Here is a 20,291-nt window from a genome sequence, read left to right on the forward strand (position 1 = left end):
GCTATGAATTCATCACTTCTAGATAACCTTGGTGCTTTCTTTATACTCCTCACAAACCAACTGTACTTCTGATGGAGCAGCACTGATGTTTTTTTTTTTATATTTGCAGTCATGAATTTTTTTTGGGGTATGTTATATTATTCTGTACATAGAGGGAGGAATGTATTACAGGGGTTTTCTCACCTGGAACATTGGTGACATATCGCTAGGATAGGTTGCGAATGTCACATAATGTCTGGGGCCTGCACCTATCTCTAGATCGTAGCTCCCAAAGAAAATAAGAACGCACTATGCATCATTGGCTGCCCCCCCATTCATTTCTATGGGAGTGCCGAAAGAAGCCGAGCGAGAGGTGGGACTCACTAGAATATGCCATGCCACCAATGTTCCAGGTGAGACAATCCCTTTAAAACCGGCATTTCCTACATCAGTCTTAGTAACAAACCCCACAGACGTACAATATGTCAGAATTCCTGAGAATGAATAATCCTGGTGCATCGTCTGGGGTTCTGTGCGCCAGAAAATGAAATCTACGTCAGCAAGGACGCAAACGTAAATTTATTGTTTAATGTGGAGCAGTTTTCAGCTGCACGTTTTTAAATGAGTTGGTCCCACGCACGGTCTGCCTCCTTCCATCTACTTTTTGTAAAAGGTGAAAAAGTCCAAAAAGTCATAATTTTTGTCACAGGACTGCACTGCACCAAAAATTCTGACTTCTGTACGGTGGAAAACTGCTGTACAAAGTCCATACCTTCTCCTCATATTTTGCATTGGTGTTGTCTGGATGATACATATCCAGTGTCTCACAAGTGCATCTGATATTCTGGCCATATGAAATTATATTTTTAAAATAATTTTTGCTGCTGTTCTTTTTTTTTTTTTTTTTATTCTTGTTGCTCACTATATAGAAATGGAGGTCTCACAGGACACTCTTGGGGCCAGGTTTGTACTTTACCTTGTTCCCAATAATTGGCCCAATAAACTGCCCATGTAAGGGTTGCCCGTACATGATGCGTTCCAGAAGCAGGATCTGCCTGCGGATTACCATTAGTTGCCGGCTTGCACCCGTACTTGCTGGACCGCCCCTGTCCATGATATTCGAAACAATGGTACGTACAGGTGCGGCCTGGCAATTACCGTTAATCCACCTGCAGATCCCACTGCCGGATTGTGTCTCTTAGATGGGCCTTAACTAGTGAGCTGGTGGTCTGCTAAAATGTGTCAGAGGGTCAATTGATTGATTTTTGCTGGGTATTTCTTTTATTTTTTAACTTGCCTGATCAGTAGCCAATCATTACTCCTTATTCCTGTGCTCACCCAAGCTAATTATAAGTTTACAGATTGGTTTGAAGTTAATTGAGTAACTCAACCAACCTTTTCAGGGTTACCCTTTAATTATGTCTATGCTTTGAATTGGCAGAAGAAGCAAATATGTCACATCTCGGTGCGTGCTAAATGCAGCCTACGCCCAGATGAAACTACTGAGAGGTACATAACTGAGAGTTTCATTTTGAAAAGATTGTATTTTCCTGTCTAGTCATCCGCTGATGATAACAACCCCTGCTAGTCTTCAAGCTTGGGGAAAAAGGCTCATTGTATAAGCTATGTATTATAGTACTTAATATACTACTATACCTTAGGCTGAAAAAGCTTTACGGGTTCATAATATGTGAGGTCTCAGATATTCTCTGCTTAAAGGGGTTGTCTCATCAGCAATTGGCATTTATCATGTAGACAAAGTTAGTACAAGGCACTTACTAATGTATTGTCATTGTCCATATTGCCTCCTTTGCTGGCTTCACTTTTGCCTCACATTATACACTGCTCGTATCCAGGGGTTACAACCACCGCTGCAGCGCTGATACGAGGTGGCCGGGATGGGAGCTGCTGCGCAGGCAAGCCTATGTGTGCTACCACAATCCTGGTCAGCGCCTTTTCCTGTAGTGTGCAAGCACGACCACAACGGCTGGACTGCAGAGTGGTCGTAAGCCCTGGATATGAGCAGTGTATAATACAATGGAAAAATGAATCAAGCCAGCAAAGGAGGCAATATGGACAATCACAGTACATTAGTAAGTGCCTTGTATTAACTTTGTCTACATTATAGATGCCATTTGCTGAAGTGAGACAACCCCTTTAAGGAACTGGACTACCTAACTATGAGGGTCAAACATTTATTAGACTACAGAAGATGTGCTTAGTTACAAGAAACGACTAAATATACTAACAACTTAAAAAAGTAAGATTAGTAGTAGATATTTTTTTTAATTTATAGCTGTAGGGCTCTTGTGCCCATAAATAATAACTGAAGTCTGATCTGGCCACCTTGACTACTTATCATAAGATGCATAGTATGGCTGAGTTCACATCAGCGTTCTGCATTTCTGTTCTCTTGCTCAGTTATAGGAGCAGGAGAATGGAAAGTACGGATTCGGCACATAACTGAGCGGAGACAAAAGTCCTGCCGCACAACTTTTGTCTCCGCTCCAAAATCATCTTCTGAGCGGAAACCTAACGGACCCCATTATAGTCTATGGGGTTCATAGGCTCAGTTTGTCTGTTATGTGCTAAATCCGTCCTTTCCGTTCTCCTGCTCCTATAACAGAGCAGGGGAACGGAAAGGCTGATGCATTATGTGAACTCGGCCTAAAGTGTACCCACAGTAAACAAATTCAAAACCAAAAATTTTCAGCACTCCTGTAAAAAGCTTTACTTAAAAAACATTTTGTACAACGATTAAAAAACAATACCTACTCGTTTCAGACTTAGTATCACTTGTCCTTAAAGAGGTTGTGCAAGAATTGGGGAGAGGGGAGGGGGGGGGGGGGGGGGGGCAAAAAAACCAACATTATGCCGGACCCAGAAAGGGGAGATGACATACCTGCTCCTTCTGCAGGCCTCATCTGGTTTGACATCGCCACAACCAATCACTGGATGCGGCGGTGTCCGGTTCCCCTTGCATTGCATCATGTGACCATTTGTCATGACGCAAGAGGAGCCTGACACTACCGGATGTTGGCATCGCTGGGGCCAAACGGAGCATGGCAGGCCTACAGGAGAAGGTGCGGGGAGCCGGCACTGGGAAGCAGTTAAAGGGGGATTTAGACAGGATGATGTAACAGCTGATTGTGAGCTGCTCGTTCAGTGAAGGACACCTCTGTATTTACACGCAGTGATCGCCTTCACAGTAGCGATCCCTCTTCCTCATACAGATTTATGGTTTCTGAGCAGCAGATCGATGTTTAAGCCACACAATCTGCTGCCTAGCCATGATCGGTGGTGCCTACACGAGCGACAGGATCACCCCATGAACGAGCGTTCGCAGAAATGGTCGTTCCCAATAATTTGCCTTATTCTCTGGCCGTCTAAATGTCCCCTCCCCCCACACATACACATCTTGCACAAACCTTTTAATCATGGTGTACAGTTTTTTTTTTTGCACAAAACAAACTCCTATAACAAATATAACCTAATAAAATATAACATAATAACATATATAATATTTTTGGTGGGACAGTTAACAAATGATTTTATTACATGGGCTTCTCCAGTACTCATCGATACGATCTCCTTAGTGTTGGTAACAAATTTGCAAGTACTACGACGAGGCGATCCACACTTTATATGATCCTTTTAGCTCTAAACAATTCTTATTTCCATAATCATTTTTTTTTTTACTCATTTGGAGAAAGAATGTTGCCTGGTATTAAAGACTTTTTAGCTACATATTGCACGCATTGTGCTATCGCCATCCAGTACTGGCAAATATTTAATAATTGCAACACTGGTATTGTAGTCCATGTAACTAGTACTAAATGCTGTTGCTTCTGCTTAAAGAGGATCTGTCGCCAAAAAACGCAGTGCAATCTGGCAGCGCCATGTCCTAGAGCAGGAGATGCTGAGCAGATTGATTATATAGTTTTGTTGGAAAAGATTCAGTAAAACTTGTAATTTTTACGTTTGTGTATCTGCTTTTTCCGTAGCCCTGTGAAGTACTATCGGTACAGGAGGGAGGAGTTACCAGTGACTGACAGCTGTCTCTCTATGCACACTTATACACACAGTGCTGTCAATTACCGATGACTCCTCCCTCCTGTACCGATAGGTATTCCCTGGAGACAGAAAAAGCAGATATATAAATGCATAAATTACAGGTTTCGTAGAAAAGTATATATCTTTCTGCTCAGCGTCTCCTGCTCTATAACATGGTGCTGTCAGATTGCATTGTATTTTGTGGTAACGGTTCTTTAATCTGTCTGGAGCCTGTATCCATCTTCCTCCTTAGTAGACCTTTTGCTGCTTGCTCTACCATGTTTAAATGAGGTCAGAGCAAGACAGATTTTTGGGATTCTCCATTTATATACAATGCATCTAGCTGATGTGATGTATTTTTATTAGTCTGTTACCAATTTGTTCTCTGGACTATGTTCATTGTTTTTTGTTAATTCGATCAATCAAATTGGAATAATATTATTATGCGTGAATAAAAGACTTATAATGTGAACAGGATGTTATTGCAGTGAATATCATGCGAGAATAACACAGGGCTGTTATAAAGGCGTCTGGTATTGTCCCTTCAAAACAACCAGATTTCTTTTTAATCATTTCCCCTATTATAATAAATTTTTTGTTTGCAAAGACATTTAGGAGAGGTCACTGATGGTGATATTGTTTAATTGCAGTGAAAAGAGAAGTGATTCTTCTATAATTTGCATGTACTTTCCCTGTTCATGGTTTCGGTTAGATGGCGAGGCACAGTGATGCTATCCCTATTTATAGCGGTAGAATTGGGCCTTGGCTTTTCTCGCTTCTTAGTTGCATACATATTGTAATGGGGGAATAATGAAGTGATTTACAGAGCAGCTGCTTACAGTCAGATTTACTGCTAGTCAAAGACCTGGCTGCAAATGACCTAGATCTATGACTGAGACTCGCCAAGGGCTCTTGCGATGACAAAGTGCAAGCGAATATGTTGAAGATGAAAGATTATTCATGTAGGAACCAAAGGTAAAAAAAAAAAAAAAGATAGTTTGGTTCTGGAGAATTAGACCTAATGCACAATATCATGGGTGTAAAGTAGAACTGGCTTAGTTGCCCATAACAACCAATCAGATCTCGCCTTTCAGTTTCCAAAAGAGCTGTCAAAAATGAAAGGAGGAATCTGATTGGTTGCTATGGGCAACTAAGCCAGTTCTACTTTACAGAAGTTTGATAAATCTCTTCCTATATCGCTAAGCATAAGAGTAGGCAGATCTAATACAGCCCCCTAGCAAAACTTAGGACCCCCTGCCAAACATTCCCAGGCGCCACCATTGGTCAGCATGGCCACCATAGCTGGGTTTGATACTATGCCGACTGCAGTTCTGCTTTATCTATAGCTAAATCTGAGGGAGTTTCCAGCTGTTTGTTGGATAAATGTTTAAAGGAAATGTGTCGCCAACAATTTTATCTGCCAGATAAAACCTGATACTAACACATCTCCTTTTTTCTAATCTCTTTTTTTTATTTTCTGATTACAGATTTAGTTATTCTATTTGCTCAACATGATTAATGGGGTGACCATCTTACCAGAGTTGTTCTTACCAGCATTCAGAAAGCATTAAAAAAAATTATTTACAGCAGCCTCATGGGCCATAGACACAATGGTCAGGAGGAGACCTCATTGACTTCTACGGGAGAGTTTTCTAGACATGCTCTGTGATCTGTACAGAGGTCATTGTACAAGAAAGAATAGAGAAGCTTTGATAATCGCCTATTGTGAATGGTGGATCCTGTCTTAACTATACACAGAGGTGATATCATTACAGGCAGAATTAGAATGACAGATAAGAAGATAACTTCAGTAAAGTTTTCTGTACAGGCCAAGAAATTATGATTATTATTAGCTTAGTGGCCAGTGCGAAAACGGCAGGATTTTATGGTTTCTGAGTAAATATAGATATTGACATGGAAAATAAAAATATCATCAACAATTCTTTAAAAATATGTTAAACATAAAAACATAATTTTAAAAGTAGGTCAGTTTCTTGATAACATGTTCCCATTTAATGGTTTTTGACTCTTAAAAATCATGTGGAAATTGTTTATGTGGAGTAAGATTAGTAATGTAGTGTCTCTAGCTGAGATGCTTCTGTAAGCCAGTTTCACATGCCCACCCTCTTGGTGTTTATCTCTTGCTTTGTGAGACATCCAATAGACCAAACAACTGTTTATCTCCCCCTTTCTTTTCCGCTACTTTGATTGGGACACCACCTGTATCTGGCTGTCTATGTAGGGATGGTGTTTCTCATGCTCGGCAGCAGAACAGTTTCTCAGCAGCAGAGCTGTGATGACAGTGAGTAATTACAGAACTACTTTACACTTTGTAATAGAGTAGCATGTAGGCAGCAGAGAAGAGTGTCGGTGTCTGTGAGAGGAGCAAAGAATCATGGGAACTGGTAATCTTGCCCAGTGCAAGCCTAGCAGCATAAAAGCAAAGTTGCAACACAAAGCTTGCCAAGGTAATGAAAATGAAATACATTAGAACTACTACTGATCTATGGTGGCATCATGTGGTCAGCACGCAGTACACATATGGCGGGTTTTCATTAGTTTAGAAAAGTCCTTTAATGTGCTGTATGTCTGTTAGAAAGACCCGACTTGAATCTTATAGAAAGTAGCTATGGAACTACATAGATTTCACCTGCCCTGCCCTCTTCGTAGATTACTAGGCTAAACAATGTTATCAGCATGTTAAACTTGATCATAATGGACATTTCTTTCTGTTTGTGTTATTTTTGATTGATTAGTAAATCAATGGTTAACACAATGTATTATTTTTGCTCCTTTACCTCACCTGCAGTTATCTTTTGGTTTCTTCATATTTTTGATAGCTCATACTGAGTTACCATCTGCCACTTCTTATCATATGACTAGAAGAATCTGGAAAAATCATGACCCAATTCCTGAAATACTGTTATAAAAGCAAAATAGAGCAGATTTTTCAAAGTCATTAGTCAAGTTTATGATGGATGACAACATATCAAAATGTCATGACATGAAAACATTCTCTTTTTAGTAAAGGCAGACAATCCTGGAATAAGACCCTTTAAGGCTACTTTCACACCTGCGTTTGGTGTGGATCCGTCTTGTATCTGCACAGACGGATCCGCACCGATAATGCAAACACTTGTATCTGTTCAGAACGGATCCGTTTGCATTACCATGAACAAAAAAATTATTATTATTTTTATTTTTGTTCATGATAATGCAAATGGATCCGTTTTGACTTAGACCTCATGCACACGACCGTTGTTTCATTCCGTGTCCGTTCCATTTTTCTTGATTTTCTGCGGACCCATTGACTTTCAGTTGATATTCAGTTGATATCAGTTGAAAACTCGGCTAATGGACCGTTTGTCATCCGCATCCGTGATCCGTGGTTTCAGTCCGTCAAAAAAATATAACCTTTCCTATTTTTTTCACGGAAAACGGTTTGCGGACTCATTAAAGTCAATGGGTCCGTGAAAAAACGCGGAGGCACACAAGATTGTCATCCGCGTCCGTTTTTTCCCTATCATTTGCATGGGAAACTTGACTTAGATTTTTTTTTTTTTTTACTTTCCTTCATGTCTGGAGATCCTCCAAAAATAAAGCAGCGTTTTGGTGTCCGCCTCCAGAGCGGAATGGAGGCTGAACGGAGGCAAACTGATCCATTTTGGGCCGCTTGTGAGAGCCCTGAACGGATCTCACAAGCGGACCCAGAAACGCCAGTGTGAAAGAAGCCTAAGGTGGTTATTCAGGGGCTGAAAGAAAAATCTTATATAACTACTTAAATACAAGCTCTGGAACGTTTAACTACAGTGTTAATGACCGTATGATAATTGTTCCAGATTGATGTAAATTTCCCTTGCATTCTGTTATTTGTCATTTCATTATAATAACCATATTGTCACAGCTGTAATTCAGGATATTACAAACGGGTAATTTTCCTCCTTCTAGCACGCGGAGATATAGGTCACTGTAGCTGGTGTTCTTAATTAATAGTTATTTGCAAATAGATGCATGGAGCCATAATCGGCATGGAGTGGACTTCTTCCCAACATCTGGTGTTGGTTTATGGGATTAGTTATAGGCATAATGACTTTTACATGAATTTGACAGATGACTTAAATCCAACCCTTGGATTTCCATGATCAGGTTATTGGATGTAGTTTTTGTAGTGTAGATCAAAAAAATGAGAGTAAGTATAAAGAACAGATACTAACTTTTTTTTTTATTTATTTTTTTATCCGCTCCTAGTTTTAGCTTCAAAAGTTTCATCCAAAAACCTCAGCGTGGAAACCCAGCCTCAGCTGTCTTTCAAGGAAGATTGGTTTCCAACTCTGCATTCAGAGCCTTCAATTGCTTTGATTGCTGGAATAAAGAACCCCCAGCAGGAAGGTTGTCTAGAGCTTTAGTCCATGGTTTCCACGTACAGTTTTTTGAAGCCATAGCCAGAAAGGAATCGTGAACAGTGAACACGTATAAATAAAAAGCTAAGTCTTCTCCTCTGTTAGAATCCAGTCCTGGCAGTGGCTTCAAAAACTGCAACAAATAAAATTAAACGTGGAAACCCAGCCTTATTCTTCTAGTATATGATTTCTATAAAAATGATATACTAATAATTATTGTATGTAATGTCATGGCAATCATGTCCGTTAACAAAGTTCTGTGAATGTAGCAAACAATCCACATAAACACAACCAGAAGCTGAGCCCTTGGACCTACTTCAGTATCTTGGGTTGGAGGTTTAGTATTAGACCTGTCATTACATGTGCATTAAATGTAGTGCAGCCATAAATGTGTGTAGACTACTTATTATCCGCCTTATTCCTTCTCTTTGCTGGTTTCTGCAAGTGTGTGATGAAGGAACGTAGTCGTATGCTTCAAGCTGCCTTCACATCTGTGTCAGAAGCTCTGTTCTGGGCTCAAGTTGCACACAAGTTTTACTCTACTGACTTTAATGTACTGTTTGTTTGTTTTTGTTTTTTTCCGCCTTATGGGCACCTGACCATAAGACATACCTAGGTCTTATAGGAGGAAAATAAGAGTGTTTTTCATCAGACCACAGCTCAGATCCCCAATGTTAATCAGACCTCAGCTCAGAGCTCCAATCAGACCTCTAATGATGATCAGACCTCAGTACAGACCCCCAATGGTAGTAAGACCCTCAGTCAGACCTCTTCTTGTGATGTCACACAGTATAAGGTCACAGAGCGCGCCAAGGTCACGGCACAGCATGCGACCAACGAAGATCAGGAAATGGTGAGTACGGAGGCCCTACAGGGAGTGCTGTATTCACAGCTCCTGGTCCTCCTGTACTAATGAGAGTATTCACCCCATAAGATGCATTGACATTTTTTCCTCACCTGGGGGGGAAGTGCATCCTATAGGGCGAAAAATACAGTAAGTTGTGCGCAACACACAACTCGCCTGCTAATCTGGCTGTGTTTTTACAGCCAAACACAACTCTAAAATAGCCGTGTAATGGCAAGTTGCACAGCAGTTGCACATTTTTGTCTCGTGACTCGTGTAGCCCCAGAGGACCTGCAGAGAATTATCGATAGACCGAGGAAGATGCCACTTTCCCCGATAAGAAATATTACAAAGTTTTATATATGATAATCTTTATATTTGCAACAGCCATATAAAAAATGAGGGGTAGGACTGGATATATGAAAAGAGGCCACAACTTGGTATAGACAGTAGCCAACAAGATGTACATAGTACAAGTGCAGAACAGTAAGAAGATTATTCTGATACGCATGGGCCCCAAACCCCAACACTTATTTTGCTACTGTTCCCCAAGATGGCCTCAGAAGAAGCAAATAACAAAATGCACGTTAGGGCTTGGGGCCCATACTGATCAGTATTGAATTATGTACTTCTAGCACTTGTATCATGTGCGTCTTGTTGACTATGGTACTGGTACCTTTAAGCCCTTTACTAAATGAACATGTGATTGTTTGCTATGGATAAATATTGGTAATATGAAGTGTATTTATATATCCTCTGTAAACCAGGTTGTGGCCCCTTTTCATGTATGCAGTCCTACCCCTCGTTTTTATGTTTGTTTATATGATTGTTGCAAAATGAAGATCTATTTTGCATTCATTTTTATTTTGTGCCATGTTTAGTTTGATATTCTTTTACTTCATTTGGAGCCTATTTTAATTATCATTTGGTAAAGGATTTGTGTATTCACATTGAGTCTTGATTTTTGGAAATAAAATGAAAGAATAATTCTTATACAAAGTAAGTAAGGCTACTTTCACACTGGCGTTTTGACTTTCCGTTTGTGAGATCCGTTCAGGGCTCTCACACGTGGTCCAAAACGGATCAGTTTTGCCCTAATACATTCTGACTGGAAAAGGATCCGCTCAGAATGCATCAGTTTGCCTCCAATCAGTCTCCATTCCGTACTGGAGGTGGACACCAAAACGCTGCTTGCAGCGTTTTGCGGTCCGCCTGACGAAGCAGAGCCAAACGGATCCTTCCTGGCACACAATGTAAGTCAATGGGGAGGCATCCGTTTTCTCTGACACAATCTGGCACAATAGAAAACTGATCCGTCTTGGCTATTTTAAAGATAATACAACCGGATCCGTTCATGACGGATGCATGCGGTTGTATTATTGCAACGGAAGCGTTTTTGCGGATCCAAAATGCTAGTGTGAAAGTAGCCTATGGGTCCATTCACATGTCCGCAATCCCGATCTCGAAAAAAATTGAACGTCATATTCTTGTCCGCAATTGCGGACAAGAAAAGGCATTTTCTATGAGCATGCCGGCGATGTGCAGTCCGCAAAATGCGGAACGCACATCGCCGATGTCCGTGTTTTGCAGATCCACGGATCCGTAGATCCGCAAAACACACACGGATGCGTGAATGGACCCTAAGTGGAATGAAACAGGCTATTTCTCTGTTTTATTATTGACTGGACATTGTTAAGCTTCTTGGGAAGTGTGCCCGTTTCTCAGCTGGTTTAGGGTTGTTTCACACGAGCGGATGCCGTGCGTGGCATCCGCTCCGTGAATGACAGCCAAGACCCGATGCAGACTGCAGAGGCACGGAGCATTATCAATCATGTTACTGCTCCGTGCCTCTGCAGTCTGCTTCGGGTCTTGGCTGTCATTCACAGAGCGGATGTCACACACTGCATCCGCTCGTGTGAAACAACCCTTACTTTGGCACTTGAAACAAATTAAAATGTAAATTCACCTATTACAGAAAACTAGTTACAGTACATATAAAGAACACAGATTATACTGTGTCTTGATTTTGTTGTTGTGGTCTTGAAAAAATACTCCAGGAACTGTCCACATTGACATGGTCAGAATTTGTAAGACAAAAGCAGGAATGGGTCAGAAGCACAGAAGAGGAACAGATCTTACCATTATAACTTATCTCTGTAGTTTATGTTCCTGGCTATTACAAATACTGACACAAAATACGGAGCATTTACCCCCTTTCCTGACCAGACACATTGGGGCTCATTTATGATATACACCAATTTTTTGCAATAGATCTGTCGCAGATTTGGTCGCAACGTGGATTTGTGGGTGAATCAGTATTTTTTTCTATATCCAGGAAAATGTTATAAAAGGAGATGTCTGTTTTTCACATTTGTTTTTCATTTTGTAATAGTTCAAAGTGCAACTAAAGTATTTTTTACATTCGTATCCCCTTTTCATTACATATTGGGGATATATGGGTTACAGCTATTTTTATTTTATGTTTTTTTATTTTTGTTTTCTTTTCTATATTCTATTTTTTCGTTTTAAAAGACCTTTGGTGAGCATTTAACATTACATCTTTTTTTTTTTTTTCTCATGTAACTAAGGTTGACATATTAGCCCCAATTATAGGGGAATACAGTCCCCAGAGAGGTTGCACGGGACTCTATAGCCTCACTGCAGAGCTGATCTGGGTCTGCTAAGGCTCAGTAGCTCGTGCAGACACCCAACCCTTGGCAATCACGATTGCTTGGGCCAGAGCAAGAAGTGCATTGGCGCTTCCTGATCTGTATTTACAGACCTCATTAAGTGCTGTGTATATAGTGATGGGAAGGAAGAGATGGTTAAAAAAACAGTCCTTGCCTTCTCTATGAGCAGCGCTGCTGTCACCGACAGTGGGCTTCCCACCTACGTTGTGCGATTAGGTGCAACTGTGACGTATGCAAGTATGTTCACAAATGTCCATGTAGAGATAAGTGACAACTATCTGGACATATATAGTCAACAGGCAGTCGGCAAGCGGTTAAACACTCAAACTTAAGGCTCTTTTACACGGATCAATGTGCAGGTAATTATCGGGAATGAGCTAAACGTTCCCGATAATTACATGGACATTGAGTGGAGGTGATGGCTGCTGTCACATGCAGCAATCGTCTCCTCTGTATGTGCATACATGATCGCTGCTGTAATCTCTCATCCCCCATACAGATTATTTGTTTGCGGCAGCAGATAACTGTTTACAGAGGATGATGTGTTGCCAGGAAAATGATTTTATGTGCCGCATAAACAATGAACTTTTACTCATTATATAAATAGATGCCCCAGAAATTTATCATGGGAGAATGCAAGGAGTTGCCAAAAAGGGACATATCAGGAGGAGAGGATACAGGATCTCTTTAAGTTTACCGCATTGGCTTTCCATATGCAGCTTTTATCTGCACCCACCTCTTGCCTATGGCACCGGTTTCCCAAAATTGCACAAAATTGTGTGACTAAATGTGGCAAGGTTGGTGGCATGCACGACATGAAAAAAAGTCATTTGATCCTAGCAGCCTGCCCTAGAGTAACGTGGTAAAGCTTCTCTCCTCTAAGTGTGCTATTGAGAAATACTCAACATCTATTTCAGTATTTTTCACGTAGCTAATGCTCTCATGTCTGGAAGATAACCTTTCAGGAAGGAAACCCGGATAATACATATAAACGACTGAACATGATTCTGTGTCTTTCAGGATGCCAGACAGAAGTTCCGCTCTGTGCTGACAGAAGCCACCCTGAAACTGGATGAGATGGTGAAAAAAATCGGAAAATCTGTGGAAGATTCCAAACCATATTGGGAGGCCAGGAAAGTGGCCAGACAGGTATGTAACTACTAACTGGTGATGCTGAGGTACCTGGAAATAATTACAATAGATGGACTTTAAAATATATTGTCTTCTTTCACATCTAAATGTTAGGCAATTGTTTAAGATGTTTGGAGACCACCCATATAAATAAATGGGGTGCACACTTTCAGACACTAGCCGGCAATAACCAATATGAATAAAAATATAAAAAAAAAATAATAATTTTTAGGTATAGTGAAGAATGCTGTGCCACCGGGGGTAAAAAAATAAAATAAAGACAGCCGCAGATATTACAACCAAATACTACTTACCTTGCCAGTCCCCAGCCAATCCAGTGCATATGCCTCAGTGGTCCTAGTGGTCTTTATTTTCACTACATGACTGCTGCAATCAGAGTCCCTGCTGATCATGTGCAGTACAGCTGACATTACTGTTCAGTGTCACGGAAGGTGTACAGGAAACAAGACAACACAAAATGTATATACGACTCACTGGATCCAAAACTAAGGAACAAAAAGGGAGACCCCTGCATCAGACCTGGCACTCTCCCTGACTGCTCAGCCTATGCGAAAATACCAATGGTAGATGATCGCATATCCTCGTACCTCGACTGTATAACACCTGAACACCCTATAATAGTGAGGGGACACGACCACCGGCTCCCTACACTAGATACGGAGGGAGTCAGGGTCACCTGGGATCCAGCAAACAGAAAAACACAAATGAATGCACAACACTTATCTTGTAGAAGACTGGGAAGTAGGATCAGCATGCACACACACTCCAGGAAGTAATCTAAACCGCAAACTGATGCACTATGGGGAGGAATTTAAAGGGATGCAATCAGTACAACTACATGACAGCTGAGAGAGGCTAACGAGATGAGGAACTGAAAGCAAAACAAAGGAAGCTCAAGGAGGAGGTTCTGAAAGGCATCTGTCAGAGCTTCTCAGATGTCTGGTGGTGACAGGTAGCCATGAAGCCAGTAGTACAGCACATGACTGCTGAAATCATTGATTGGCTGCAGTGGTCACTTGTTAGCTGCTAGTAAACAAAGACCAAGGGAACTGCCAGAGCATCTGCTTTGGATCTACTGCAGATTGGGATTTGATAGGTGAGTACTACTTTCTGTTTGATAACCCATTTTAATCCCTCTGCACAACATGACGTACACATACCCCCTAGGTGTGCAGTGAATGTATGGAGCAGGCTCAGAAGGTGAGCTGCTCCGGACATGCCGGGTCCCTGCTTTATTGCACAACTGACACCCGCCTGCAGAGGCTTAAACCAACCGTTTAACCCCTCAGGTGCTGCCTTCAGTAGCAACTTTGGTATCGGTGTGGTTAGACAGAGGGAATGGGCTCCTTCTGTCCCCCAGTTTGTCAAGCGGTTATCATGGTATGTTAGTCAGGTTGTAATAGGATGCTGGTAAAATGGGAATACAAGGCAATATGGAAGTATTGCAGTGTACTATCCAAGCCATCAAATAAACACATGTTCAAGTCCCCTAGGGGGACTAAAAGCAAAAGTGAAAAGAAAACATAATTTTTGAAAATTATAAAAATCCCCCACACATATTAAAGATGGGAAAAAAAACTTTTCCCATCGCCATAAGGCCTCATGCACACGACAGTTGTTTTTTGCGTCCGCCCCAAAAAACAGATGCGGCAGGAATTACAACAGTTTGCATATGTGCCTCCCACTTGTTAAGGGACCAAAAGTAATGGGACAATTGGCTTCTCGGCTGTTCCATGGCCAGGTGTGTGTTATTCCCTCATTATCCCAATTGCAATGAGCAGATAAAAGGTCCAGAGTTAATTTCAAGTCTGCTATTTGCATTTAGAATCTGTTGCGGTCAATTTTCAAGATGAGATCCAAAGAGCTGTCACTATCTGTGAAGCAAGCCATCATTAGGCTGAAAAAACAAAACAAACCCATCAGAGAGATAGCAAAAACATTTGGCGTGGCCAAAACAACTGTTTCGAACATCCTTATAAGGAGGGAACGCACCGGTGAGCTCAGCAACATCAAAAGACCCGGAAGCCACGGAAAACAACTGTGGTGGATGACTGAAGAATTCTTTCCCTGATGAAGAAAGCAACCTTCACAACAGTTGGCCAGATCAAGAGCACTCTCCAGGAGGTAGGTGTATGTGTGTCAAAGTCAACAATGAAGAGAAGACTTCACCAGAGTGAATACAGAGGGTTCACCACAGGATGTAAACCATTGGTGAGCCTCAAAAACAGGAAGGCCAGATTAGAGTTTGCCAAACGACATCTAAAAAAGCCTTCACAGTTCTGGAACAACATCCTATGGACAGATGAGACCAAGATCAACTTGTACCAGAGTGATGGGAAGAGAAGAGTATGGAGAAGGCAAGGAACTGCTCATGATCCTAAGCATACCACCTCATCAGTGAAGCATGGTGGTGGTAGTGTCATGGCGTGGGCATGTATTGCTGCCAATGGAACTGGTTTTCTTGTATTTATTGATGATGTGACTGCTGACAAAAGCAGCAGGATGGATTCTGAAGTGTTTTGGGCAATATTATCTGCTCATATTCAGCCAAATGCTTCAGAACTCATTGGACGGCGCTTCACAGTGCAGATGGACAGTGACCCAAAGCATACTGCAAAAGCAACCAAAGAGTTTAAGGGAAAGAAGTAGAATGTTATGCAATGGCCAAGTCAATCACCTGACCTGAATCCGATTTAAGCATGCAGTTCACTTGCTGAAGACAAAACTGATGGGAAAATGCCCCAAGAACAAGCAGGAACTGAAGACGGTTACAGTAGAGGCCTGGCAGAGAATCACCAGGGATGAAACCCAGCATCTGGTGATGTCTATGCGTTCCAGACTTCAGGCTGTAATTAACTGCAAAGGATTTGCAACCAAGTATTAAAAAGTGAAAGTTTTGATTTATGATTATTATTCTGTCCCGTTACTTTTGGTCACTTAACAAGTGGGAGGCACAAATGCAAACTGTTGTAATTCCTACACCGTTCACCTGATCTGGATGTAAATACCCTCAAATTAAAGCTGACAGTCTGCAGTTAAAGCACATCTTGTTCGTTTCATTTCAAATCCATTGTGGTGGTGTATAGAGCCAAAAATGTTTTTTATTGATGGTCATATCATACTGGATAGGTCATCAATATCAGATGGGCGGGGGTTCTACACCCCACCGGCAGCTGTTTTTGTATTAGCTCCACAACGGATAATACATTTCCTGAGCTAATTAGTTTATTTATTATAGACTGTTCCCCCCATATTGCAATTTTTTTTCTACATTTCCTTTGAATAACCGGAAATCTGAAGGCAGATTTGAAGGTTGATCTGTTACCTGAATGTGCTTGTAACCAACCTGCTGCTCAGCTGGATGGGAGAAGGTAACCGTTTGTGACTCATGGTTGTGTATTATGTTCTGGATGGCTATGTTCATTGTACTGCTGCAAATAATCCTTGTGATCGTGGCTAAATTGAGAATTCATGTTCTCATTTTCTCTCTTATTGTAATTCACATCCTCCTCACTGATGATGTCACAGGCATCTGGTTTCTCTGAACAATTAAGATGAAGGAAACAAAATACGTCATACTTACTAGGGCAGGGAGTCCTCATCAATGAACTCCTGTTGTGTTTGTCTTATGGAGGAAGCTATGCTTAGGCTTCCACAATAAAGTCCTGGAAGGAAATGTACGGTATAAGGCAGAACAATTAGTAGATCATTATGACTTCTTAAAGGGAATAGGAAATAAGTGCATGATAAGTTCAGGTTTTACCCATGGAATCCTTTCTTGTCAGGAGCACTGTCTGCTGATTATGTGTAGGCGCTGCCTCCATAGATTGGAAGACTGTTTATGGCAGTTTGAGTAATTTGCTATGTTTCTAGTATAAAAATAATTCCTTTTTCATCATTTGCTTCCTTGTGTTCTTCGTACAGCTGATAATTGTGCTGTTGGAGGAGTTTTGAACAGAATCAGTCTCCTTCCCCCTCTGGCAGCTAACAATATATTCCCTTCAACTGTACAAGGATTCTTCTCAGCTATACTTCCATTATTCTGCAAAGGTTCTGATTCTTTCCTGGCAAGCCTGCATGAAGCTATCTTTATGGCTGTATACAGTGGCATGTGTCACCCATAATCTACCACCAAAAAGTATAATGTATTGTATTTTTATTAACTGGACTCCACTGGATGGAATAGCATTGTCTACTGTATTTTTTTGTAGTATACTAACAATTTATTGGCCAGATGGATACGCTTTTGTTCCCTCCATATGACTAATGGAGCCCTATGGACATGTGTAGCCTATATGCCGGGCACTAGCCTGGTGTACACGCTAAACCTGCAAAAACCAAGATGTAAACATAGCCTACAAGTCTCATGAGTGGGCTGTAAGTTCAAAGATCTGGAGGCCCACTTTTTCCCTTACGTTGGTGAATTAATTTTGACTGAAAATGTGTCTGTGAACCAAACATTCAGCAATACAAGATTATATGTGTTGTGTGCTTGGTACCGTGCTGGTATTTCTGCTGCCAGGGGCGGGCTGGGAACTTAAAGTGGCCCTCGAAAAAAAAATACTAAAAATGGCTCAGTTTTCTATTCAGGTCCAAATTGATGGAAGGCAGGGCCAGCAATACCATATTGTGGCACATTGTACCACCACAACAGAGCTAAATATCACAGTCTATCACAAAATACTGACAGCAGCACAAAATACATCCCCAAAAACTTCCACTGGCTGGCCGTGAGGAGGGCCCAGGTGGCCCCCTGGGCACCTGCCCACCGAGAAATTTCTCTGTAAGGTCTATGGCCAATTCGCTCCTGTCTGCTGCAGTATTAAAGTACATTGAGACTATTCACACTGCATCCTTCTGCACCTGAAACTGTAACACGGGGGAGGGGTGTGAGAGTAGTCTAATGAAGCATAAGATTAATGCAGCACATTCCTGACTCATTTTTAGCAGATCAGCCACGTTCTTTTTTAACACCTCTAAGAGACGTTAAGTTGGTGGTGTAGCTGCAGCGATATGGAACCGCATCACTGCAACATTATTCATGTTATCCTCTGACATTGGCACATTTTCCAGGGTGGTTTCTGAATATATACAGTTGTGTTCAAAATAATAGCAGTCAGATATCAGTAACCTGATCAGTCACTGTTTTTGGTAGAAATGATATTTCTACATGGCAAATTTACTAGCAGGTGTAATAGAGTAATAGAAATCCAACAGTCACGACATACATGCTGCTGATTCTGTGTAATTGAATCACTGATTAAAAGGGGCATGTTCAAAATGATAGCAGTGTGGATTTCAATGAGTGAGGTCATTCATTCTTTGAAAAACAGGTGGCAATTATTGCCTTTATTTAAGGAAGGAAGCAGGGCCGGTGCAAGAATTTTTGCCGCCCTAGGCAAGATAAAATTTGTCGACCCCCCCCCCCCGCCCCCTTATCAGATGATCTGCCCACATCATCACATATGTTCCACCCCTTTCTCAGCATTTAAATTAAAAGAACTGCTATGTTTCCCTTAGGGTTAATCAAGCTTCTTGTAGCTGTCTCCCTGACAGCCGCTAGAGGTGCTTCCGCGATTCTCACAGTGGAAATTATAGTGGGAAGACGCGGAACATAGTTTTGAATGCGTGCGCGTGCGCATGCGCAGCTGAGAGGAGGATCGGGGAGAAGAGTTCCCAGTGCCGGCGCTGGAGAAAGGTAAGTGGCTGAAGGTGTTTTAACCCCTTGAGCCCAGTGGGAGGGGGACACGAGGGTGCCCCACTCCTAACAACTATATAGTGCCAGGAAAATGAGTTTGTTTTCCTGGCACTATAGTGCTCGTTTAACACCAGTGCTGCACAGTGTCTTTTCTCTGCAGGAACAGGCTATAAACACCAGTACCATTACATTAAACTGTAGTGGTTCTGGGACTATAGTGTCCTTTTAGGCTCCATTCACTCGTCCGCAATTTTGTTCTGCACTTTGTGGAATGGAATTGCGGACCCATTCATTCCTATGGGGCAGCACGATGTGCTGCCTGGACACGGAATTGCGGATCCGCACTTCCGGGTCCACACTTCCATTCTGCAAAAAAATAGAACATGTCCTATTCTCACTCCCCCCCCCCCCCCCTCCCTTGTCACTCTCTTCCCCCCCCCCTCCCTTGTCACTCTCTTCCCCCCCCCCCTCCCTTGTCACTCTCTTCCCCCCCCCTCCCTTGTCACTCTCTTCTCCCCCCCCTCCCTTGTCACTCTCTTCTCCCCCCCTCCCTTGTCACTCTCTTCTCCCCCCCCTCCCTTGTCACTCTCCTCCCCCCTCCCTTGTCACTCTCCTCCCCCCTCCCTTGTCACTCTCCTCCCCCCTCCCTTGTCACTCTCCTCCCCCCTCCCTTGTCACTCTCCTCCCCTCTCCCTTGTCACTCTCCTCCCCCCTCCCTTGTCACTCTCCTCCCCCCTCCCTTGTCACTCTCCTCCCCCCTCCCTTGTCACTCTCCTCCCCCCTCCCTCCCTTGTCACTCTCTCCCCCCTCCCTCCCTTGTCACTCTCTCCCCCCTCCCTCCCTTGTCACTCTCTCCCCCCTCCCTCCCTTGTCACTCTCTTCTCTCCCCCCTCCCTCCCTTGTCACTCTCTTCTCTCCCCCCTCCCTCCCTTGTCACTCTCTTCTCCCCCTCCCTCCCTTGTCCCTCTCTCTCTCTTCTCCCCCCCTCCCTCCCTTGTCTCTCTCTCTTCTCCCCCCTCCCTCCCCCTTGTTATTTTTATTTCCCCCCACCTCTAATGTAGCGTGGCCGAGCTCTGTTCGGTCCGCGGTACAGGAGCATTTGTTTCCTGTACCCGGCCGGACTGAAAGGAAGTTGCCTTGCTGGAAAATAGGGCTTGGCTTAGTGGGAAGGGGGTGGCTTAAGATATGACATTTTTTTTGCACCAATATTTAGGCACAAAATAAAACATCCAATAGTTGGTATAGAGTTAAAGAAAAGTGTCTAGCTGTGTACCAAAGTTACCGTATTTTTCGGACTATAAAATGTACCGGACGCAACAAGGATTTAGAAGAGGAAAATAAGAAAAGAAAAAAAATCTTCAAAGCTCATATCAGACCCCTAATCCTCATCAGACACTAAATCCCACTCCCATTCTTCATCAGACCTCAGATCAGTCCCCATCAGCCTCAGATCAGACCACCCCCCCCCCCCCCCA

General features: G+C 42.4%; 1 protein-coding gene across 1 annotated transcript in view; it reads left to right on the plus strand.

The window, feature by feature from the left end:
• The window catches only part of SH3BP5 (SH3 domain binding protein 5), an 88,311-nt gene that overhangs the window by 30,331 nt on the left and 37,689 nt on the right, over positions 1-20,291 (plus strand). Inside the window, exon 3 of the mRNA XM_044293692.1 lies at positions 12,987-13,115. Within this exon, the coding sequence (XP_044149627.1) occupies positions 12,987-13,115 (129 nt within the window). The remainder of the gene's footprint in view (positions 1-12,986; positions 13,116-20,291) is intronic.

This window comes from Bufo gargarizans, chromosome 5, assembly GCF_014858855.1.
Source record: "Bufo gargarizans isolate SCDJY-AF-19 chromosome 5, ASM1485885v1, whole genome shotgun sequence".
NCBI classification, from domain to species: Eukaryota; Metazoa; Chordata; class Amphibia; order Anura; family Bufonidae; genus Bufo; species Bufo gargarizans.